Source organism: Aquarana catesbeiana, linkage group LG02 (assembly GCF_042186555.1).
Source record: "Aquarana catesbeiana isolate 2022-GZ linkage group LG02, ASM4218655v1, whole genome shotgun sequence".
NCBI classification, from domain to species: Eukaryota; Metazoa; Chordata; class Amphibia; order Anura; family Ranidae; genus Aquarana; species Aquarana catesbeiana.
Window position 1 is genome coordinate 457,015,544 of NC_133325.1, and position 24,931 is coordinate 457,040,474.

General features: G+C 40.9%; 2 protein-coding genes across 3 annotated transcripts in view; one reads left to right on the forward strand and one right to left on the reverse strand.

Annotated features, from left to right (window-relative positions):
* The window catches only part of NME7 (NME/NM23 family member 7), a 251,231-nt gene extending 243,823 nt beyond the window's left edge, over positions 1-7,408 (forward strand). The window contains exon 12 of the mRNA XM_073615633.1: positions 7,177-7,408. Within this exon, the coding sequence (XP_073471734.1) occupies positions 7,177-7,209 (33 nt within the window). The 3' untranslated portion in view covers positions 7,210-7,408. The remainder of the gene's footprint in view (positions 1-7,176) is intronic.
* ATP1B1 (ATPase Na+/K+ transporting subunit beta 1) overlaps positions 7,244-24,931 on the reverse strand; it is a 30,088-nt gene continuing 12,400 nt past the window's right edge. For both annotated transcript variants that reach the window (XM_073615634.1, XM_073615635.1), the window contains exons 3-6: positions 16,719-16,874; positions 13,896-14,080; positions 13,718-13,798; positions 7,244-8,598 (exon numbers count right to left, since the gene is read on the reverse strand). In XM_073615634.1, coding sequence (XP_073471735.1) covers positions 8,338-8,598; positions 13,718-13,798; positions 13,896-14,080; positions 16,719-16,874 — 683 coding nt within the window. In that variant the 3' untranslated portion in view covers positions 7,244-8,337. The remainder of the gene's footprint in view (positions 8,599-13,717; positions 13,799-13,895; positions 14,081-16,718; positions 16,875-24,931) is intronic.

Below are 24,931 nucleotides of genomic sequence, written 5' to 3' on the forward strand. Positions count from 1 at the left end.
AAAAAATACGTTTTTCTTCGTTTCTGTTATAAAATTTTGTAAATAAGTATGTTTTCTCCTTCGCTGATGGGCACTGATGAGGTGGCACTGATAGGCACTGATATGCCACACTGATAGGCGGCACTGATGGGCACTCATAGGTGGCACTGATGGGTATTTATGGTTGGCACTGATAGTTGGGCATGAATGGACATTGATAGGTGGCACTGATGGACACTGATGAGTGGCACTGATGGGCATCACTGCTATGGAGGCACTGGCAGGTATTGCTGATGGGCACTGATTGGCATATGTGGGCACACATTGGCATCATATGTGACCACAAATTGGCATCCCTGGTGGCCATGGGAGGCATACCTGGTGGTAATCGGTGGCCATCCATGGTGGTCCTGGGTGGGCATCCTGGGGGCAGGGGGGGGCTACGCTGATAATCAATCAGCACAGACCCCCCCTGTCAGGAGAGCAGCCGATTGGCTCTCCTCTAAATGTGTCTGTCAGACGCGAGTGAGGAAAAGCCGACACATGGCTCTTCCTGTTTATATCGTGATCAGTTGTGATTGGACACAGCTGATCATGTGGTAAAGAGTCTCTGTCAAAGACTCATTACCGAGATCGGTGGTGCGGTGTGTCAGACTGACACACCGCACCACCGATCGCCATGCTGCGCGCCCCCATGGCTTGTTATCCTGATTGCGTCATATGACGTCCAGTCAGGATAACAGAACCACTTTCCTGACGTCATATGGTGGGTGGGAAGTGGTTAATCACATGCAAGGGGAAAAAAAAGCATTTTTGCTTGTACTGTACATAATTGGATGATAGAAATTAGCAGAGCTTTCCCTCAAATCTGGAGCAAAAGCACTTGCAGTGCACAGTATATTTGCCTTTAGTAAACCTCACTGTCACTGTGCCCGTACTTGATATTTTTGCAAAGGTATCACTCAGCTCTCCTGTACTCCTATTACCTACGTTCTTTCACAGCTTCTCTAACCTGCTCATGTGACACAAGGTTTCAGCACCAACTGAGCCGCTACACTATGTCTGTCTATGGACCCACATAGTCCAGTTTGGGATCGAGCCCACATGTGTGCACCAATACCATTGCACAGAGCAGGTAAGTATAACATGTTTGTTATTTTAAGAAAAAAAAATAACCTTTACAACCACTTTAACCGCTTGCCGCCTGCCGGACTTCATATGATGGCCAGGCGGCGCTGCTCTCATTCTGGGTGGGCGTCATATGACGTCCGTGCATTTAAACAGGGAATGTGCGCAATCGTGTGCGCGCATCCCTGTACCTTTGGTGGCGGCGTGTCACGGAGACACCGCTCGCCACTGAGGGGGGTGAACAGCGATTGGGCATGGCTGTTTACCACATGATCGGCCGTGATGAAGTCACGGGCGATCACAGGTGGTACCGCCCCACTTTGCACGGCGCATGCACGCACGTCGGTGGCGGCGGCTGTTTACCACGTGATCGGCTGTGATCCTTTCACAGCCGATCATTAAATGTCAACAAACCGCAGTAACGAGATGTTACTGGGTTCTCCTTCTCACACACCGATCGTGTGTGAGAAGGAGATTGCGGTAACATCTCGTTACCGCTTACAGTGTTCACCAATCACACTGATTGCCCCCCCCAATAAAGAGGACCTGTCACCACCCATCAAAGTAGCTGTCACAGTTCATCTGAGTACCTGTCAGTCCATATGAGTACCTGTCACAGTTTATCTGAGTACCCGAGTACCTGTCACAGTCCATCTGAGTACCCGAGTACCTGTCACAGTCCATCAGAGTACCCGAGTACCTGTCACAGTCCATCTGAGTACCCGAGTACCTGTCACAGTTCATCTGAGTACCCGAGTACCTGTCACAGTCCATCAGAGTACCTGAGTACCTGTCACAGTCCATATGAGTACCTGTCACCAGCCCATCAGAGTACCCGAGTACCTATCTGCAGCTCATCAAGTAACCCAAGTACCTGTCTCCAGCCCATCAGAGTACCTGAGTACCTATCTGCAGCCCATCAGAGTACCCGAGTACCTATTTGCAGCCCATGCCTCGTAGAATATACGTTGGGGTGTTTGCTTTACAAAATGGGGTAATTTTGTGGGTAATTCCACTAGGCTGGTGCTCAAGGACCTTCAGAAGTGTGATAGGTAGGAATGAAATGAGATGTGTAATTTATGCTCCTAGAACGCCTGAAGGTACTACTTAAATGTTGGGCCTCTATTTGTGGCCAGGCTGTGTAAAAGTCTCACACATGTGGTATCGCCATACTCGGGAAGAATAGCAGAATGTATTTTGGGGTGCTATTTTTGCTATATACATGCTATGTGTTAGATATATCTTATAAATTGACAACTTTGTGTAAAAAAAAAAAAAAAAAAAAAGCGGTTTCATTTTTTCTCCACATTTTCCAAAAACTTCTGGAAAAAATTAACCGTGCAAAAGACTCATTATGCCTCATAGATTATACATTGGGTTGCTTGATTTCCAAAATGGGGTCATTTTGTGGGCAATTCTATTGTCCAGGTGCTCCAGGGCCTTTAAAAAATGTAATAGGTGGTTGAGAAATTAGATGTGTCATTTATGCTCGTAGAACGCCTGAAGGTGCTACTTCAATGTTGGTCCTTTTATGTGGCCAGGCTGTGTAAAAGTCTCACGCGTGGTATCGCCATACTCAGGAAGAGTAGCAGAATGTATTTTGGGGTGTAATTTGTTGTATGCATATGCTGTGTGTGAGAAATAACCTGATAATATGCAAATTTTGTAAAAAAAAAAAAAAATCTTTATTTTGCAAAGAATTGTGGGGAAAAATTACAACTTAAAAAACTCACCATGCTACTTACTTAATACCTTGAAATGTCTACTTTCTAAAAAGGGGTCATTTGGGGGGTATTTGTACTTTCCTGACTTGATAGTGTCTCAAGAAATGAAATACGCCTGATGTACTGAAGGCCTGATCAGATGTGATCAGTTTTCAGTGATTGGCACCATAGTTTGTAGAGTAGACCAAAGATATACACTGATTTTGGTTATTTTTACCAAAGATATGTAGCAGTATAAATTTTGGCCAAAATTTATAAAGAAAAATGACTAATTAGCAAAATTTTATGACAGAAACAAAGAAAAAAGGCATTCACAAAATTTACGGTCTTTTTTTATTTATAGCACAAAAAATAAAAAACCCACTAGTGATTAAATACCACCAAAAGAAAGTTCTATTTGTGTGAAAAAAAAGACGCAAGTTTCATATGGGTACAGTGTTGCATGACTGAGTAATTGTCATTCAAACTGTGAGAGCGCTGAAAGCTTAAACTTGGTCTGGGCAGGAAGGGGGTGTAAGTGCACTGTATTGAGGTGGTTAAGCATTGAGATACCTGCCCTCTATACTGGTCTCAGGTCAGTGAGTCACCAAGTACTGTCTTCAGACATTGTCCACTTCAGTTCTCGTACTTTTACCCCCTTTTATCCAGGCAATGGTACTTTTACCCAGAGCAATTTTTACATTTCCACTATGAGCCTGATCATTAGGCAAAAACATTATTATCTCGGATAAAGTATACAGTGGATATAAAAAGTCTACACATCCCTGTTAAAATGTCAGATTTCTGTGATGTAAAAAAATGAGACAAAGATAAATCATTTCAGAACTTTTTCCACCTTTAATATGACCTATAAACTGTACAACTCAATTGAAAAACTGAAATCTTTTAGGGGAGGGAGATAAAAATTAAAAAATTTAAAATAATGTGGTTAAATAAGTGTGCACACCCTTTTATAACTGGGGATGTAGCTGTGTTCAAAATTCAGCACATTCAAACATGTTAAATAGGAGTCAGTACACACCTACCATCATTTAAAGTGCCTCTGATTAACCCCAAATAAAGTTCAGCTGTTCTAGTAGGTCTTTCCTGACATTTTCTTAGACCCCTTTCACACTGTGCCGTCAGCGGTAAAGCGGCGCTATTTTTAGGAGCAGCTGTTTTAGGGCGGTTTGCAGGCGCTATTTTTAACGTTATAGCTCCTGCAAAACGCTGCAGTGTGAAAGGGGTCTTAGTCACATCCTACAGTAAAAGCCATGGTCTGCAGAGAATTTCCAAAGCATCAGAGGGATCTCATTGCTAAAAGGTATCAGTCAGGAGAAGGGTACAAAAGTTTCCAAAGGCATTAGATATACCATGGAACACAGTTAAGACAGTCATCAAGTGGAGAAAATATGGCACAACAGTGACATTACCAAGAACTGGACGTCCCTCCAAAATTGATGAAAAGACGAGAAGAAAAGTGGTCAGGGAGGCTGCCAAGAGGCCTACAGACATATTAAAGGAGCTGCAGGAATATATTGGCTGTGTGGTACATGTGACAACAATCTTCTGTATTCTTCATATGTCTGGGCTATGGGGTAGAGTGGCAAGACAGAAGCCTTTTCTTACCAAGAAAAACATCCAAGCCCGGCTAAATTTTGCAAAAACACATCTGGGAGCCATGCTAATAGACTCATACCCAAAAAGGCTGAGTGCTGTAAAAAAATCAAAAGGTGCTTCAACAAAGTATTAATTGTAAGGGTGTGCACACTTATGGAACCATATTATTTTAGTTTTTTATTTTTACTTCCCTCCACCTAAAATATTTCAGTTTGCTGTGCAATTGAGTTGTACATTTTACAGGTCACATTAAAAGTGGAAAAAGTTCTGAAATTATTTATCTTTGTCTAATTTTTTTACATCACAGAAACCCGATATTTTAACAGGGTTTTTTTTGAGTAAAAACTAGACTCTTTTGGAAATATGGTCTTGCAGTTTTTTTTTTTCTATGTAATCTATAGGAAAAAAAAAAAAGTGCTAAAAATGTTTTTTTCACCACTGAGTTTTGAAAAACCGATGTTTTTCAATTTCATGCATTTTTCTATGTGATACTGAAAACATTTCAAACAAAATGAATGAAAAAGAAAAAAAAATGGAAATATTAATGGGGAAAAAAAATCATCAGAAAAATAACTGATTAGGGTTAAACCAAAGTTCATATGCATGAAATAGTAAAAGCACACATTTGAAAGGGATTTATTAAGATTGGATCAAATATAATCTGGAGCAGTTGTGCATGGTAACCAACCAGCTGCTATCTTTCAGCTACAAGGCCTACCTGAACAGGGTGAAGATAGAAGCTGATTGGTCACCATGCACAGTTGCTCCAGATTTTGTCTGCTCCAGTTTCAGTAAATTACTCCCATTGCTGCACTATATTGGTGAATGACTTGCAGACTTTCTGCAAGTGTCAGTTTACATAGGAGCAGCTGCATTTTTACAGCTGCTATTGCTACATAGCCCCAATAATTGCTGGTAATAGCAGCAGGCAGAGAGGAGCAGGACATAGGAAAGTTTGTGGAAAATATTCAACCACTTCAATACAGGGCACTTATACACCCTTCCTGCCCAGAACAATTTTCAGCTTTCAGCGCTCTTGCACTTTGCGATGTGCGATGCCAATTACTCAGTCATGCAACACTGTACCCAAACAAATTTTTTATCATTTTTTTCACACAAACGGAGCTTTTAGTAGTATTTAATCACCACTGGGTTTTTTATTTTTTTGTGACATAAGTGCAAACATTTTGAAAAACAAAACACTTTTTTTAGTTTCTATAATACAATTTTGCAAATAAGTCATTTTTGTTCATAAATTTGGGCCAAAATTTATACTGCTACATATCTTTGGTAAAAATAACCCAAATACGTGTACATTATTTGGTCTCTGTGAAAGTTTAGAGGGAGTCTTCAAGCTATGGTGCAAATCATTGAAAATTGATCACACCTTATGCACTGACGACCCATCTCATCTCTTGAGGCCCTGAAATGTCAGGACAGTACAAATACCCCCCAAATGACCCCTTTTTGGAAAGTAGTCAGTGCAAGGTATTTAGTAAGAGGCATAATAATTTTTTGGAAGTTGTAATTTTTTCCCACAATTCTTGGGAAAATAAAGAAATTATTTTTATTTATTTTGTACACAAAATTTTCATAACAACAAGTTATTTCCCCCACACAGCATAAGCATACTTACTTTTAATTTCTCATTCTTGCTGCTAGATCTGCCTATAGCCATTTGTTGAAGAACAGCAATAGATTTTTAGTGGATGGAACAAATGGCTTCTTGTGATATAAAGCTGGGTATCCATAGGGAGTTTTTTTTTTCCATTCAACCAGAAGGTTGAACAGAAACAAACTGATAGATCTCAGAATACACAGGTCAGCAATACAGCCGTTGGCTGCATGGGCTGATTGAATGTTGATTTTGCAGCAGGACTGTTCAGCAGAAGCCGGTCTAGTTTTCATAAGTGCTACATGTTGCGTATATAATAGTTTAGGTCTAACATGAATGTTTAGGCAATGCAAGTATGCTTAACACAATTATTGACTTGTAAAATCCAATGTTCCACTGCAGATCTTCTTCCAGAAAAGTGTAGTTGCCTAGTTGTCATCCTGATGTTTTGCTGCAAAGCTGAATCACTGACCCAGAATAATAATGTCAGATCTCCTAAATCTGCGTACTTGTTTCAGGTCAGCAGTGGCAGTTCTTGCATTTCACTCAAGTTATATTTACAGCTTCTGCTAACTTATATTTTTTGAAAAGCTGCCATCTGAGTAAATTCTCTGTGCCAGTCTGACCATGTCTTTAAATGGCTGGTTTTACAGTGTTAATGTAAAGATACTGTTAAATTCTTAAAGCCTAACTGGAGAATGATAGTTCAGACTCAGCGTGGTGCTGCTCACATTATCTTTATTGAAAAAAAAAAAAAAAATGAATTATACATTCTAAATTTGGATCCCTCCATTTAGCAGAGATCACCAGATTCATAGTTTTATGGATATATAAGAAACCTATAGCAGTATTTTTCCCAGGAAAGGCTTTGGTTCATTCCCCTGCTTATAATGTATCTGTTCCAGCAATACTGTTAACATTTTATCTTCTCATTTTAAGTTATTTCCCAGCACAGGTTATTAAAATGAAAAGCAACGCTTGACTGCCTAGTGCCATCAGCAGCAACCCTTCAGCTTTCAAACAGTATTCCTTATGATGGATATCATTTTCATTTGCATGGGGAGTTAAATGATGCAAGGTTTCATGACCACAGATTTCCATGTGTAATAATTCTCCTTCTCTTTTCCCCAGGTACAATATTTTTTCAAAATTCTAGACAACTAAAATCCCCCCCCAATAAAAGATGAAGACAAGAGAATGGATTTATTCGTTTTATTGTCTGATGTTTGACTGAAAGAGCACTGTACTCTTTGCAAATATTACAGATGTTCGAACAATGTGCACACAGTAGACACATGATACATCCTATGGATACTGCATTGCATTCTTTTTTTTAAATAAAGATTTATTTTTCAACACGTGACTTTGGTTTATTTCATACATTAGTTTTTCTCTTGAAGAAAAATAAAATTGTACAACTGCATAAATATAAAATTCTTCCACCATGAAAATGGTTAAAACATTTGTAAAGACACAGCACCAAACTTTGATGCTTCCTGAAAAAAAATAAAAAAAATAAAACATATATAACTCAAAACAATTAGCCCTATTCCTTGCAAAAAAGTGACAGTCTGACCCAGGCCTCAACACACCTTCATAAAATAAGAAACAAGGGGAGGATTGAATTGAAAAAAAAAATGCATTAAATACAAAGCACAGCACAAACCATCACCTCGTAAATGTAAGTGAAGCTAAACAGAAAACAGGAAAGAACCCCCCCTTATCTAAATAAAATCAACGCCACACTGACATGACTTCATGGAGTGCTATTAAATATTCTTATTGGTTGGCCATCTCTTTTACAAAAACAAAAATACCATGCCAGTTTTATTCCCATTATAGAGTATTTACACCTTGGACTGCAGGTTTGATCACATAAAGGAAGATCATACAACAGAAACATGGCTTGGCGGATACTGTAGAGTCTGCACATATGCTACTGTACAAGTACACTAAAAAAATAAAATACACAATGTAGCAATATATACTGGGGCCAGAAACACTGCTTACTACATTTCGATTATGGAATTATAATTTACAGCAAAATGGGCATGTCCCAAGGTTCAAGTCATTTATTCGTTTTTCTAAATTTACAGTATAATAAATACTCGTTGCTATTGCTACACCTTGATTTTACATTCTAACCCTAGTAAATGCAGAAAGCTAGTGTAAAGCATATATATTTAGTGTAGGTCCCATACATGACTGTTTGTTCAAGACTAAAAGTTTTTTTTGTTTTTTTTTTTGTTAAATTGAATTTAGATTATGATATTACCCAAGCTGTGCCTATAATCAGCTCTTTATGTCAAATTTGATATCGAAACGTCCCTGAAAGCGGTCTTTATCACTATAGTTTATGTTTTCACCAAACGCCTTGCACTCAATGCGGACTTCAGTGCCCATGGTGACGTTAAATTGAACAGCAATAAGGGGCTGGAGATAGTAGGGCTGTATCAGCCTTCCATAGTAAGGATAGTAGTTCAATGGGAATCCAGCAATTCCTGCCATTCCAAAGTATTCCACATCTAAAATCTTCGGTTGATCATCCTCTTTCTGGAATACAAAAATTTGATCAAAATTAGGTAAACCAGTAGTTCTAGAGTTATCGACAGATGAAGTTATATGCTAATCTTTTATAAAGTCAGGCTTAAGTCTGCCATCTCCTGATTTTCCTTATTAGTCGAGATACACCTCAGCGGGGTTGCCTCAACGTTACCCTGTGGCCATGCTGTGTAAGTGGCTTCCCATGGGAGCACTGGACAGAGAGGAGGAGCCAGCAGCGTTGGTGGTGGACTTGTGAAGATGAGGTTTGGGGGTGTTCTGTGCAAGTATAGAGATGTTTGTTATTTTTGAAAAAAATTCTTTACAAACACTTTAACAAGCAGTAAATGGGCTTTATATAAGCCCTCATCAATCTTTGTAGCAGTAGGTACTGTTGAGCAACTAATCCTCAAATTTCCCAGAAGCACTGAAGTTTTTTAAAGCAGAAATAAAGGCAGAATTACAAGCAGGTAGACATGCAATGAGGTTGATTTACTAAAGGCAAATATACTGTGCTATTGCAAGTGCAGTTGCGCTAGATCTGAGAGGGAAGTTCTGAAGTGAGGGAAAGCTCTGCTGATTTCTTTCGTCCAATCGTGCAAGCAAAAAAGCTGTTATTTTTTATTTTCCTTGCATGTTCCCCTCAGATCTAGAGCAACTGCACTTGTAGTGCAGACCACTTGCCTTTAGTAAATCAACAGCAAATGTCTCTTCTGCAATAAAATAAACCTACTGCCTGCTTGCAGTCTTCTGTACCATGTACACTGAGCTGGACATGCTCAGCTCAGTTAACATTACCAGCACATTTCCTGTGTGCCAGGATGACTGACCCCTGTGCATAAGTTACATCATCCCGCAACGCCCAATCAAGACAGCCAAAGATTGGCACCTAGAAAAGGCCTGGGGAAAGATGCTTGCGAGAGACTCCTCGCAGACATTTGACCATTGTAGAGGAGGTGTAAGTATTGTGACTTTACTGCTGCTTTAAGTTGTTTTTTTTATCAGCTTAGCTACCCCTTCCCAGAATACCTGCTCTGTTTACATTACAGATTAGCAAAACTGTTGAATGGCTGCTGGGAGAAGACCTTCAGTGCTTCTGTGAACGTTGAGGCTAAGTTGCTCTGTGCACTGCAATCAGTAAGAGTTTGTTTTAAATCTCATTTACTGCTTGTAAAGAATATATCCCTGCAGCACACTTCAAAATATCCTACACAGAACTTAAATATATTTCCTTCCATTTGCACATTTCTCCTTCTATTACTTCTAAAACACATCTAGCTATAGCTTAACCGGTGGGATCCATATAAAAATATTGTCAGGTAAGCAATCATCAAAAACACTTTGAACCAGGTGAGGCTTTAACCATCCTGGAAGAACAAAAGTATCAGAATCCTGAAGTGGTTTTGTTTGGAATACCCAATGCTGACAAATTTGAAAGCATTTCATCTGCTTTAAAAAAAAAGAAAAAAAAAGATTGACCAGTGCACAGTAAAAACGACCTTTTAAATGATTTCGGAGTAGGTTTTAATCTATTTCTACCTCAATATCAAATGGTCAATCAAAGATGGGAATCAACTGAAACAGCAGGTGGCGGCTTGCTGTGGTCCATTTAATGTTCTTGATGGAAAGCTTCCAAAACTAAGTCGAGAGGGCAGCAGAAGGTTTAATTACCCGCCGGTCACAACATTTGTCATCCATTTTTTCGTATATTAGTTATTTTTTGAGAAAAAGGTGTATTCGATCTAGCACAGACTCTCTCAACTCCAGGCATAAGTGACTTTCAATTGTGCATGATTATGCATATTTCCAGTAACAGCTTGAAAGAATGCATTTGGTGCAGTTGTAATTCTGTAAAGATTAGTTAACCTTCCACAGTTGATGGCCATAGAGGAAAATATTATGAAACACTGATCTAGCAGGCCAAACAATAGTTATGGCTATTCCCTTTGATATGATGTGGAAACTGAAAGATAAGGAGCCAGCAGATATTTCAGCATAACAGTGGGCCTCTGCGTATTCTTACTCATGACAATGTCTGCTGTAGCACTAAACATTTATGACTGCATCAGTCGTATCAAGATATTTTCGCAGGCTGTCAGATGTACGAAGTGAGCATCAAGCAGCTTCTTTGAAGGCAAGTTCATGCCATTACTTTACAGGACCAACAAACCCAGTCACCAAGCCTTGTTTATCTTAAGCTAGTTTTACAGGTTGCACTGATTTTTTTTTAACTAGAAATATGGTATATGCCATTTCAAACATGTATTTAATGTGCATGCTTCAGGGCTGTTTCCTTCTTGTCCTTCTTGCACAAATTCTTAAACAGTGGGACTGGGAGAAACATATACAGTATCTCACAAAAGTGAGTACACCCCTTATATTTTTGTAAATATTTAATTATATCTTTTCAAGTGACACACTGAAGAAATGAAACTTTGCTACAATATAAAGTAGTGAGTGTACAGCTTGTATAACAGTGTAAATTTGCTGTCCCCTCAAAATAACTCAACACACAGCCATTAATGTCTAAACCGCTGGCAACAAAAGTGAGTACACCCCTAAGTAAAAATGTCCAAATTGGGTCCAATTAGCCATTTCCCTCCCTGGTGTCATGTGACTTGTTAGTATTACAAGGTCTCAGGTGTGTTAAGTTTGGTGTTATCGCTCTCACTCTCCCATACTGGTCACTGGAAGTTCAACATGGCACCTCCTGGCAAAGAACTCTCTGAAGATCTGAAAAAAATAATTGTTGCTCTACATAAAGATGGCCTAGGCTATAAAAAGATTGCCAAGACCCTGAAACTGAGCTGCAGCACGGTGGCCAAGACCATACAGAGGTTTAACAGGACAAGTCCCACACAGAAAAGGCCATGCCATGGTCATATCCAGAGGTTGTCTTTGGGAAATAGACGTATGAGTGCTGCCAGCATTGCTGCAGAGGTTGAAACTGCACTGCATCAAATTGGTCTGCATGGCTGTCGTCCCAGAAGGAAGCCCCTTTTAAAGATGATGCACAAGAAAGCCCACAAACAGTTTGCTGAAGACAAGTACACTAAGGACTTGGATTACTGGAACCATGTCCTGTGGTCTGATGAGACCAAGATAAACTTATTTGGTTCAGATGGTGTCAAGCGTGTGTGGCTGCAACCAGGTGAGGAGTACAAAGACAAGTATGTCTTGCCTACAGTCAAGCATGGTGGTAGGAGTGTCATGGTCTGGGGATGCATGAGTGCTGATGGCACTGGGGAGCTACAGTTCATTGAGGGAACCATGAATGCCAACATGTACTGTGACATACTGAAGCATGTCCCCACTGAGACTGAGCCGTAGGGCAGTATTCCAACATGATAACGAACCCAAACACACCTCCAAGACGACCACTGCCTTGCTAAAGAAGCTGAGGGTAAAGAATGGTGGACTGGCCAAGCATGTCTCCAGACCTAAACCCTATTGAGCATCTGTGGGGTCATCAAACGGAAGGTGGAGATGCGCAAGGTCTCTAACATCCACCAGCTCCATGATGTCCTCATGGAGGAGTGGAAAAGGACTCCAGTGGCAACCTGTAAAGCTCTGGTGAACTCCATACCCAAGAGGGTTAAGGCAGTGCTGGAAAATAATGGTGGGCACACAGAATATTGACACTTTGGGCCCAATTTGGACATTTTCACTTAGAGGTGTACTCACTTTTGTTGCCAGCGGTTTAGACATTAATGGCTGTGTGTTGTTATTTTGAAGGGACAGCAAATTTACACTGTTATACAAGCTGTACACTCACTACTTTACATTGTAGCAAAGTGCCATTTCTTTAGTGTTGTCACATGAAAAGATATAATAAAAGATTTAGGAAAATGTGAGGGTTGTACTCACTTTTGTGAGATAATGTACATATTAATTGTCAGGACACCTGATAATGGGTATGTTTGTTCTGGGTCAGTGACTCAAGTAGTGAATATAAACCTAAGAGCACTGCAACAATCACCTTCAAAAACATGGCAGGTTCCTTTTTTTAACCACTCCCAGCCCAAGGACGTCATATGACGCCTTTGACTTTCAGTGGGAATATCTGATTGATGCCTGCAGCTACAGGCATCATTCAGATATCCTAGTTTTCAGCCGGTGATTCTGTGCACCATAAGAGCGCTCATAGTGGCAGTTCTGCTGCTTGATCATTCTTATGGGCGACGGGAGGGGACAACCCCCCTTCCGCCGCCATCCTGTGCTTCTCTGGGCTCTCCCGTGCCATTGGGGACCCAGAGAAAGAATCGTCTGCCGCCGGATGACGACCATAGAGATTTCCATAAAGAGGACCTGTCACGAACCATTCCTATTACAAGGGATGTTTACATTCCTTGTAATAGGAATAAAAGTGATCCAAAAAAAAAAAAAGTAAAAGAAAGTGTAAGAATAAAAAAAATAATAAGCGAACACACGCGCAAGTCCCGCCCACATATGTAAACGCTGTTCAAACCACACGTGAGGTATCACCGCGTGCGTTAGAGGGTAAGCAACAATTCTAGCACTGGACCTCCTCTGGAACTCTAAACTGGTAACCTGTAAAAAAAATTAAAGCTTCGCCTATGGAGATTTTTAAGTACCGAAGTTTGGCACCATTGCATGAGTGTGCGCAATTTTAAAGCATGACATGTTTGGTATCTATTTACTCAGCGTAACATCATCTTTCACATTATACAAAAAAATTCGGCTAACTTTACGGTTTTGTTATTTTTTAATTCATGAAAGTTTTTTCTCCAAAAAAATACGCATATGAAAAATTGTTGCGCAAAATACTGTGCAAGATAAAAAGTTACAACAACTGCCATTTTATTCCCTAGGGTGTCTGCTAAAAAAACATATATAATGTTTGGGGTTCTGAGCAATTTTCTAGCAAAAAATTATGATTAAAAAATTATGAGGAGAGGAGCGCCAGAATAGGCCAGGTATGGAAGTGGTTAATGCTACTAGATTATTTTTAAGGTGTTCAACATTATTTATCTGCCGGGCAATCCGCAAAACCACTGCATCCTTTAGGAACATCAAGGAATACACAATTGTCTGCGTTTTCATTTTAAAATCAATGGTTATGTATTTTTGCATGATAAACCTATTAACTATTGCAGAATTATGATCTTACCTTTCCTGCACAAATAATAGGAATAACATATGGATTGTAAGGTACTCCGGGGATTTCAGGAAATGTTCCATTTTGTGGGGGCTGAAATAAAAAGGCATGCATTACATTTTTAAACTTAAAAAAAAAAAAAAAAAAAAAAAAAAAAGATTGCAAAGGAGATTGGAAAGAGTGACCATACCTTTGGCTTAAATCCCAAGATCCTGTTCATCTTGATGATTACACAAGGCTTGCCATCCTTAAAGCCAAAGGTTGAATCTTGTAAACCAGAACAATTTCCAAGCCAACTCCTATCAAACCTGCATGATGTTTTCTGGCCACCATCTTCAGTAATTGGTCCTAGGTCTCTGTAGGTTGTTGGTTTGTCTGGAAAATTGAAGGCAGATTTAGCAAGCTGTCCAGATAATAAGCTAATGGACATGCAGGGTTTTATGTGTTACGCATTGTGCACAGAGCAAGGATATGCAGTAATAACTCACACATTATCTTTCAGTAGGCCCAACTAAATTTGTCATGAGAACAATATAATGGCTGCCATTGCAGTCTTCCTGAAAATGCTAGCACCCATTGGCTTCAGTATTGAATGCTATGGAGCAAGTATAGCAATCAGGAATGCCAAAATAAAGTCAGACATCTTTTTATGCATATTAGTTACAGCTAAGTAACTAAAAGCAATGAAGCAAGAGGGTAACAGCATGACAACTAGTATTTTTAGGCCTCATGTACACTGCTGCTGGTAAACAGACATTTAGGAGCAGTTGGGCATTTTTTTCAGCTGCCCCTGAACTCTGCTCTATGTTATCTTATTTGTACATGTACACAAGGTTGTTTATAGTCGTTTCTAGGCAGTTGAGTTTAGAGGCATTTTTTGGAAAGCAAAAAAATGCGTTCAGGACGGATGTTCAAAGGCATCTGAAACTCCAAATGACTGTAACAGCTTATAAACCCATATAAACACAGTAACTCGCATTTAGCCACGTTTCATTTACAGGCGTTTTTCATTTTTAACTGTTTAAACTCAAACGTGGCAAGAACGGACGTTTTTAAACATTGGTTACTATCTGTCAGTACTCTAGCACTGGTCTCCAAACTGCTGCCCGTGGGCCAAATGCAGCCCTTTACTTGCCCTTATCGGGCCCCTTGGGGCACTATTCCTCCCACTGACACCTATAAGGGGGAACCATTCCTCTCACTGACTTAAACAATGGGGCAACACCAGTAATGGGGTGCTTTTCCTCTCACTGACAACAGCAATGGTGCATAATTCCTGCCCCTGATAAAAACAATTAGGCACTATGCCTCCCACTAATACAAATAATGGGGCACTATTCATCCTTCTACCGACTACAGTCACTAAGAAATTTTTTTTACTCCCACTGTCGCTGGGGCATTTTCAACTTCTACTGGCCACTCTGGCCTCCCCAAAGTCTAAAAGACAGTAAACCGGCCCTTTGTTTAGAACGCTTGGAGACCCGCTGCTCTAGTGGAATGATAAATACAATACAAACATGTAAAATTTAGACCCCACTACAGAAACCTATAGATGATGCCTCTGTAGCAGCTGCCAAGGTTTATAACCCAATCTGTGGCATTTGAGGCCGAGCTAAAGTAGTCTGGGGTTTTTATGCTTACACAAAAAGGCAAAATATTCTTTAGACTGCTGGCTTCTAGTAATTTCATTGTTTTTTTTCTTTCACAATAGCTTACTTTTTCTGTGCTGTCATTTTACGCTTTTTTTCCCCCTTCCGATCATTTATAGTGTATTTTGCTTAAGAAAATATCAAATAGGCCAAAGGTAATTTAACCGCATGCCGACCGTTGTACTGCGGCAACATGGCTCAGCTGCGCAAATCGCCGTCATGGTACGTCAGTACCATAGACGGCCACTAGGGGGTGCATGCGCGCCCCCCTGCTCGCCCACGGAGCCGATGTGAGTGCCCGGCGGTCTCTGAGGGGAGAGCAGACAGATAGTCTGTTTATACAGAGTATAAACAGACGATCTGTCATGTCCCCTGCACAGTCCCCTCTTCAGTTAGAACACGTACTAGGATACACTTAACTCCCTTCCTTGCCCCCTAGTGAATAACCCCTTCACTGCCAGTGACATTTTTACAGTAATCAATGCATTTTTAATCGCACTGATCACTGTAAAAATGCCAATGGTCCCAAAAATGTGTCAAAATTGTCCGACGTGTCCGCCATAATGTCGCAGTCCCGAGAAAAATCACAGATTGCCGCCATTACTAGTAAAAAATAATAATAAAAAAGCCATAAAACTATCCCCTATTTTTTAGACGCTATAACTTTTGCGCAAACCAATCAATATACGCTTATTGAGATTTTTTTTCTTTTTTACTAAAAATATGTAGAAGAATACGTATCGGCCTAAACTGAGGAAAAAAAAATGTTTTTTATATATTTTTTGGGGATATTTATTATAGCAAAAAGTAAAAAATATTGTGTTTTTTTTCAAAATTGTCGCTCTTTTTTTGTTTATAGCGCAAAAAATAAAAACCACATAGGCAATCAAATACCACCAAAAGAAAGCTCTATTTGTGGGGAAAAAAAAGGATGTCAATTTTGTTTGGGTGCAACATCGCACAACCACGCAATTGTCAGCTAAAGCGACGCAGTGCCGAATCGCAAAAAGTGCTCTTGGCCAGCCAAATGGTCCGGGGCTTAAGTGGTTAAGGGAGCCTTAAAGAGTACAAATGTGGAAGCATTGATTTACCATCTCCTGTTGTCTGTTTGCATCCTTTAACAGCTTTCTGTAGCATTGCATTTACTCAATATTCTGTGTGGCCCTTAGTGATGTCAGAGTCAGGGTACACACCTGAGCAAACCTACATTAAGTAAGTCGGCCATCGCTAGCTTACACAGCTCAATGCACCAGTAATTTACTGTGCATAATCTAGGAAACCTATAAAATTCTGGAGCGGCAAGCATTCAGTTTAATCCTGGTCAATGAAATAAAAATGCCTACAAATGCGGTTTTCATACTCACCAGAGCAGTCTTTAAAAATCTCTGGGTCTAACTGCTTGCTGCTGTTGTATTTTTCCAAAAACTTAGATATACTACTCACATATTCTTCATACGATTTTGGGTCACTTATCGAAAAGGTGACTTCAGTTTTTAAAGCTCTGGGCACCTGTGTGAGTCCTAGAATAAAAAAGAAATTATTGAAGTGAATAAAACTTAAAAATCATGACACAATTCAAAGATGTTTGGAACAAAGCAAACAAGCAGAGCTCTGGCTTGACCCATTTCACACCTCATAGTCACTAAATATGGTGGTTCACTTCAATCATAGTAATAAGGATGAGGGGGGTGAAAGATATATGTCATCTGTGTATTTCAATGCCTGCCTAAAGTTCAGCTTTGTTCAAGAGCACCTGCACCATTAGAACTAGCATATACTCCTGAAAAACAAAAGTGATCTACGCCAGAGGCAAAGATTTTGTGTGATGAAATACTCCTTAAAGTGGTTGTAAACCTCAGACATGAAATATGAACAAAGGATATCCCTCTATAGTGTGTACTTGTCTCAATTAAGAGCACTAAGTGTCATTTCTGTCTGCTGCTTCGTTCCTCTGCTATCAGTATGAATCACTTCTGACAGGTTTTTCTGGCACCAAGAGAAATATGGTGACAGGGGAGGGATCTCCAGCTGATTGACAGCCTCAGCTCTGTTCTTGTGTGCTGTGTGAAGGGGGGTTCTTCCCTCCAATCAGCTCTCAGAGCACTCCAGAGTGTAACTTCAGCTTTCCGCCACCTTTTGCTGTACACTTAGATAAGCTATATAAATTCTAGACTTTGAACAGCTGTAGAGAAGAGAAGACTGCAACGAAATAGGTACAAATTATGTAGGGGGATTTGTTTCATCTCTGTGTATCCCCTGAGGCCCATCACGTCACTGGGTATATGGAAGGGTCATAGACAGATTGAAATTCTGCTAGTTCAGCAGGGTCCGGTCCATGTATGGCCGTTTCCACTCAACAAAAGTCAATCTAACGACCAGCTTCTGTCAATAGGGAATGTTGGAAAACACTTCTAGATCAGTGGCTGCAGCACTCTGGCTGATTGAAAAAGAAAAAAAGATGGTTTTCTATGGCTAGCTTTATTCTGTCTACTCACCAAAGCTCTCACATAGAAGGTTAAGAAAGCTGAAAAAAAATAGGTAGCATTCTTCTGCTTATTTTATCTGCTCCATCTCCAAGGTAAACCAGTTAAACATGGATATTAGTAAGGATTCCAATCACATTCCCGCAAAAAAAACAAAAAAAATACACGTTTTTACACATGCCAAATCTGTATAATCATAGAAATCACACAGTCTATCAAGTTAGGTTCAGCCAATGCCACAGGAATCTCAATCTACTGCCATGGCAGGAGCTGATCACAGCTTGGAGTGGCAGGTAGAAGCCATCTTCTATGACATTGAGGTTGATTTACTAAAGGTAAATATACTGTGCACTACAAGTGCACTTGGAAGTGCAGTCGCTGTAGATCTGCAAGCTAAAATGCTGTTTACTTTCCTTGCATGTCTCCCTCAGATCTACAGCGACTGCACTTCCAAGTGCACTGGTAGTGCATTTGTAGTGCAAAGTGGATTTGCCTTTAGTGAATCAAACCCATTGTCCAAATTGTCCAAATGTGTACAAACAGATCTAGATCTGGTTTATTCAGCAAGGCAAAGAGTAGTAGCCCATAGCAACCAGTCTCTGCTCAGTAAACTAAAAATCTTACTGGCTGTTACTGCACATTACAATGGCTCTTTCCTGGATAAACCTATATACAGTTTGATTCCCTCTGCTAATAGCATAGATGGAGGAATCTTTACTGGTGGCTATCATTCTGGCAGCTATGGTGACCCTTGGCTGCCTGAATATAATGGTGCTGCCAAACAGGGACTGCACCTGACATTATACAGTCACTGTTCAGCTGGGGCCTACATAATGTTAAAATAGCACAGATTTGTTGTGCCCTACAGCAACTAAATTCCAGCTTTTATTAACACAATTGCTGAAAGTTAACATTCAATCAAGGGCTATAGGTAACTGAACATCAACACTTTGCTCTTATTAACCACTTAAGGACCGAGCCTCTTTCTGAGATTTGGTGTTTACAAGTTAAAAACAGTTTTTTTGACAATTTAGAAAATTACTTAGAACCCGCAAATATTATATATATTTTTTTCCAACACCCTAGAGAATAAAATGGCGGTTGTTGCAATACTTTTTGTCACACCGTATTTGCGCAGCGGTCTTACAAGCACACTTTTTTTGGGAAAAAATGCACTTTTTTTAAATTAAAAAAAAGACAACAGTGAAGTTAGCCCATTTTTTTTTTTATACTGTGAAAGATAATGTTACGCCGAGTAAAGTGATACCCAACATGTCACGCTTCAAAGTGGAATGGCGACAAACTTTTACCCTTAAAAATCTCCATAGGCGATGTTAAAAAAATTCTACAGGTTGCATGTTTTGAGTTACAGAGGAGGTCTAGAGCTATAATTATTGCTCTCACTCTAACGATCGCAGCGATACCTCACATGTGTGGTTTGAACACCATTTTCATATGCAGGCACTACTACTGTATGTGGTCGCTTCTGCATGCGAGTTCGGCGGGTCTGGGCGCATTTAAAAAAAAAAAAAAAATTGTTTTTTTTTCTTATTTATTTTACCTTTTATTTTTGATTTTTACACTGTTCTTTTAAAAAAAAAAAAAAAGGGTTACTTTTATTCCTATTAGAGCCCTTTCACACTGGGGCGGTTTGCAGGCGCTATTGCGCTAATAATAGCGCCTGCAAACCGACCCGAAAGTGCCGCTGCTTGCATTCCAGTGTGAAAGCCCCGAGGGCTTTCACACTGGAGAGATGCGCTGGCAGGACGGTAAAAGAAGTCCTGCCAGCAGCATCTTCAGAGCAGTGTGTATACCGCTCCTTTACCGCTCCTGCCTATTGAAATCAATGGGACAGCGCGGCTATACCGCCGGCAAAGCGCCTCTGCAGAGGTGCTTTGCGGTGGTATTTAACCCTTTCTCGGCCGCTAGCGGGGGGTAAAACCGCCCCGCTAGCGGCTGCATACCGACGGTAAAACGCCGCTAATAATAGCGGCGTTTTACCGCCGACGCCGCCCCCCGCCCCAGTGTGAAAGGGCTCTTACAAGGAATGTAAACATCCCTTGTAATGGAAAAAAAAGCATGACAGGACCTCTTAAATATGAGATCTGGGGTCAAAAAGACCTCAGATCTCATACTTACATTAAAATGCAATAATATAAAAAAAAAATGTCCCTTTAAGAGCATTGGTCGTAAGTGATGTTTTGACGTCGCTTCCGCCCTGCAATGATATGTAAACAAGGGGGTGGGGGCCATTTTCACCTCACTCGTCTCCATGATAGGCTAAAGAGAGGATCCGATCGCCTTCGCCGCTAAGCGGCGGAGGGCACTGGAGAGCGGCGGGAGGGGTGACCTCTCCCGCTGCCGATAAAAGTGATCTTGTGGCGAATCCGCCATAGAAACCACTTTTATCTTGAAGTGGACCGCCCACTGATGAGGATACTGGGGTTATGGTAGCTAGCTGCTACCATAACAACGGTATTCTTCTTCATAGTAGCGACATAAAACGACGGCGGGCGGTCCGTAAGCGGTTAAAGCAAAACTATACTCACCTGCACTTCAGCGTTGCGGGGTCCAGAAGTTCCCTGCCAGCACTGATATCTTTGGTTGGTCATCTTCAGGCTTCTGATCTTCGTCTGTTTTGGTTGGCCAGGCTGTGAGATGGGTGCACGAGATGTCATCTTTGTAGGTGCCAGAGGAGGTCGCCAGATATGGCATAGATATCCGCGGGTATTGCAGCTATCTATGCCCGGAAGTGGGAGCAAATACCTGGATTATACAGGTATCTGCTCTCCCCTCCCCCCTGAAAGGTGCCAAATGTGACACCGGAGGGGGGGGGGAGGATTCCAAAAAGCAGAAGTTCCATTTTTGTGTGGAACTCCGCTTTAATGCTTTCTATGCATTAGGGGAAGAACCTTTTGTGATGCAGCTGTCCCCCAGAGACCCCTCTTTTACTTACCTGAGCCAGTTCTGGTTCCATCGACGAGAACAAGCCCAGCAGCTCCAGCCGCTGTCTCGGGTCCTCGTTGAAAAGATTAATAGCAGCAGGAGCCATTGGCTCCCGCCGCTGTCAATCAAATCCAGTGACACAGGAACCGGGGGGCAGGGCCAAGTCCTGCTGTCTGTGTCAATGGACACAGTGACAGGACAGGAGAGTGGCTCTCCCTGGGGGCATTCGAACAGAGGAGGAGCCAGGAGTGCCATGGGGGGACCCCAGAAGAGGAGGATCGGGGCCACTTTGTGCAAAATCACTGCACAATGGAGGTAAGTATAGACATGCTTGTTATTTAAAAAAAAATAAAAAAAAAAACTAAGCTTTACAATCACTTTAATTCAGAAGAGACATGGGGGTTCATTTGCTAAAACGGGTGGAAAATCTGGTGCAGCTGTGCGTACTAGCCAATCAGCTTCTAGCTTCAGCTTGTTCAGTTAAGCATTAACAATAAAACCTGAAAGCTGATATGCCGAGTTGCACCAGATTCTGCACTCTCCAGATTAATTAAATCCCACCACAGTATGTCTCTTCTGTATTAACTCTCCTGGCGGCATTCCTGAGTGTGGCTCAGGGTTAAATTTCAGTCCAATTAGCGGTAACCCTGAGCCACACTCTGGATTGCATTGCAGAATCCTGGTACAACATACTTACCTTGTCACCAGGATCCTGCGATGTTGTCCCCCCCCGTCCTCCGCCGGATCAACTGCCCGATGTCCTGTGTTCCGGGCTCCATTCCCTGCGAGCGCCGCGATGCATGGAGGCGGAGCCTGGCGGCAAATTCAAAAGGTACAAAAAACAGAACACAGATTACATTACTGTATCAAATCCTTTCACATCCCCTTTGTCCCTAATGCTTTATCGAGTGCCCTGCATCTACTTTTATTTTATATAGCAACCAAAAAGTGTCCCTTTACGTCAAAAGCGGTTTTAGTAAATTAGAATCACTTGCAGAATTGAGCAATAAAGAATCGTGGGGAAATTAATTTTATTATTATTATTTTTTATAATTATTTATGATATTATAATTTATGATTTTGTGTTTCAAACTTTATCATACCCGGGATGTCTACTAGACTCTTGTCCTGACAGATTTAAGTGTGTTATTACTAAGAATTATAGGCCTACAATATAAAACGCCAAATTTCTATGCAAAACAATGTACCGCTTTGAGATTCAAAAATCTGACATAATCATACCGCCAGGGAGGTTAAAAAGCTTGCCTGTTTGACTTAAATCCAGCTGTCACCTTATTTATGAAAAATAACCATATTCATATTTAATGTTAAAGGATAACTTAACCTAACCTCATATCTAAAGTAACCCAATTCCGCCATGGCAGATGCATACTTGAGCAGACCTGATGTAATGCGCGGGAGACTCGTGGCACTGGATGTAAACAAACATTCAGGATCCAGGTAAGTATGCACCCATGGAGGGGAAGGGTGGGTTACTTAAAATTTGCACAAACAAGATAAATGCACTTATCCTTTAGGGCCGGTTGACACCAGAACGTGGTGCGGGAAAGGTACGTTTTGTATGCGTTTCCTGAACCGCAGGCGAACGTGCTGCCCTTGTGATCTGCATACAGATGCCAATGTATGCTTAATGGCAGCCCAGATTGCAAATGCAGCGCGTTAGTGGGCACCAAATCGCATAGTTGCACAGTATCATGCAGTGCATTTTGAAACCAGTGTTTACACTACTTTTTCTGCAGCCCACTCAAATGATTGAAATTAATGAATGGAAGTCTGAACTTGACTACCAAATAATAATCAGAACACATTTTAGCCTAGTTGTGTATTATAATTGGTAAAAGTACAATATTTTTAAATAGTGTGAGTGGCTGAAATCCATTAATCTCCCCCCTCAGCCCCCAGAAAAACAGAAATCACATCAATAACAGGAAGCCAAGTACTCCAGCCAGGCACTACTGCAGACACCCCAACATGTTTTCCGGTGCTAGAAGCTGAAGGGGAGGGTCTGAGCCAATTACTGGTAAGCAGGCATGTGACACATGACATTGTAATGTTGTAATAGGAAATACTGAGGTCACTGAGGTGTGTGAATCATATGACTGGCTAAAGAGAATTATTGTCCAGGCTCCTTTCCTGTACTCAAATTGCATACTCCAATTTCACTACACCCTCTGTGATTTTAAGCAGTCTGCATTAGAAGCAATCAGGAAGCTATTCACAGCACCCTGCTGGCCCCATATAACAGACATTGTCTGCCTGCATTGTATAGAAAGGAACAGAGAGACAATGATGATGTCAATGGGTCTAAGATAAGATGTGTAATGAAAACAGGAAGGTTTTGCCTAAAAATGTTATTAGCATATTGATGTTGGAACCAGGGAAAGCAAAATTAAATTGATTGTAAACCCTCACATATACCCAGTGAAGTGACTGGTATCAGGTGATACAAAGAGATGAAACAAATCCTCCTACATACATTGTACCCGTTTATCTGCATTCTTCTCTTCTCTACATCAATTCAAAGTACTGAACTACAAAGCTTGTCTGAACTGTTAGAAAAACAAAAAAAGGGTCCGGAGAGCTGAAGTTACACTCTGGAGAGCTCTGAGAGCTGACTGGAGGGAAGGGACCCCCCCCCTTACACAGCTCTTAGGAACAGAGCTGAGGCTGTCACTCAGCTGGAGGTCCCTCCCCTGTCACCATTTTTCTCTTAAAGTCAGGAAAATTGTCAGAAGTGACTCATGCTGATAGCAGAGGAACGAAGCAGATGATAGAAATAACACTTAGTGCTCTTAATTGAGGCAAGTGCACATTATAGGAAAGGATAAGTTTTGTTCATATTTCATGGGAGGTTTACAACCACTTTAAACTAAACTGAAATTGATCACAAAAAAAACACCCACGGCCCCACTGGTACCCGATACCCGTGCCTGTAATCTTTGGCTATTTTTATTTTTGTTTGTTTGTTTAATTAAATTTTTTCATTTAAAATTCCCTCCACTTCTGGTCCTAGTCTCTGCAGCGCTGTACGTCATATTTTGACTCCTGGGGTTGATGATACTGATATCCCAGAAGTCAAGATATGATAGGCATCCTCCTCTGCCATTGCGTTATGTCTGCAATAAACACTGTGCGCCGCGCTGTATCCTGACTGCACAGGTGCAAGATGTATGCTGCACCAAATGCCGGAAACGAGTACGAGCGGGGCTTCAGATGCCCATAGTTGCAATGGCCATTGTCTACATACCAGGGACACAGCGAGTAAACAAAGATTTATAAGTCACATCAATGATCACACTGATAACACTTTCGACTTTTGATTGTACTAGCAAAAGGAATGGGGGTGCTTTTTAAAAAAAACTGACAAGGAGACTAAACTAGACGATTTCTGTTTCATTTTAAACTTTTACTTTTTACTTGTGCCTAAGAGCTTTATCTGTCCTGCATATTTCAAAGTACAGCACTTTACGGAAGGAGCCCAGTGTACTGAAGAGAACAGGCCGATTTCATTTAGCTAAAGGCTACAACAAAAACCGTTGGCGGTGAATTATTAACTGAGCCTGTGAGTCAAGGTCATATCTAGAGGGGAAGTAGCAGTGATCACTCCTCCCTATGTAATACATTCGTCAGCACAGCCCAGCACATGGAGGAAAGAAAACCCACACACAAAGCAGAATTGTACTTCCCTTTTTGGGTATGGAGGCCTCACATTCTGCACTTCAGCTTGTTCACTTCAGATAAGACTTGGAACTGCTTACAGGGTATATAAAGACACGTGTCACTGCTCTATCAACTATGAAGGCTTTAAATCTCCCATCTGTGGATGGATTGATCGGCAATTTACAACTTTAAATAAAAAAAAAATGCCTGTCCTCAGAAGTAATACTCCTTCATAAGCCACAGCCACGTTTATCATTCATTTTTGGACTAATGTAAATATTTCCTCATCCTGTCTGGCCTGTATGAAGGGCAAGGAATACTGTGCACTAATAAAGGGGTTTAGGGGGATTAAAGTTTTAGTTCTGTAAAGCTCATCTTTTCTTGTTTAGTACTATACTTCTGTAAATAAAACAGTGTAAAAAAAATAGCCAGCTTATTTGTGATGGCAAAAAGCCCATTTGTTCCCA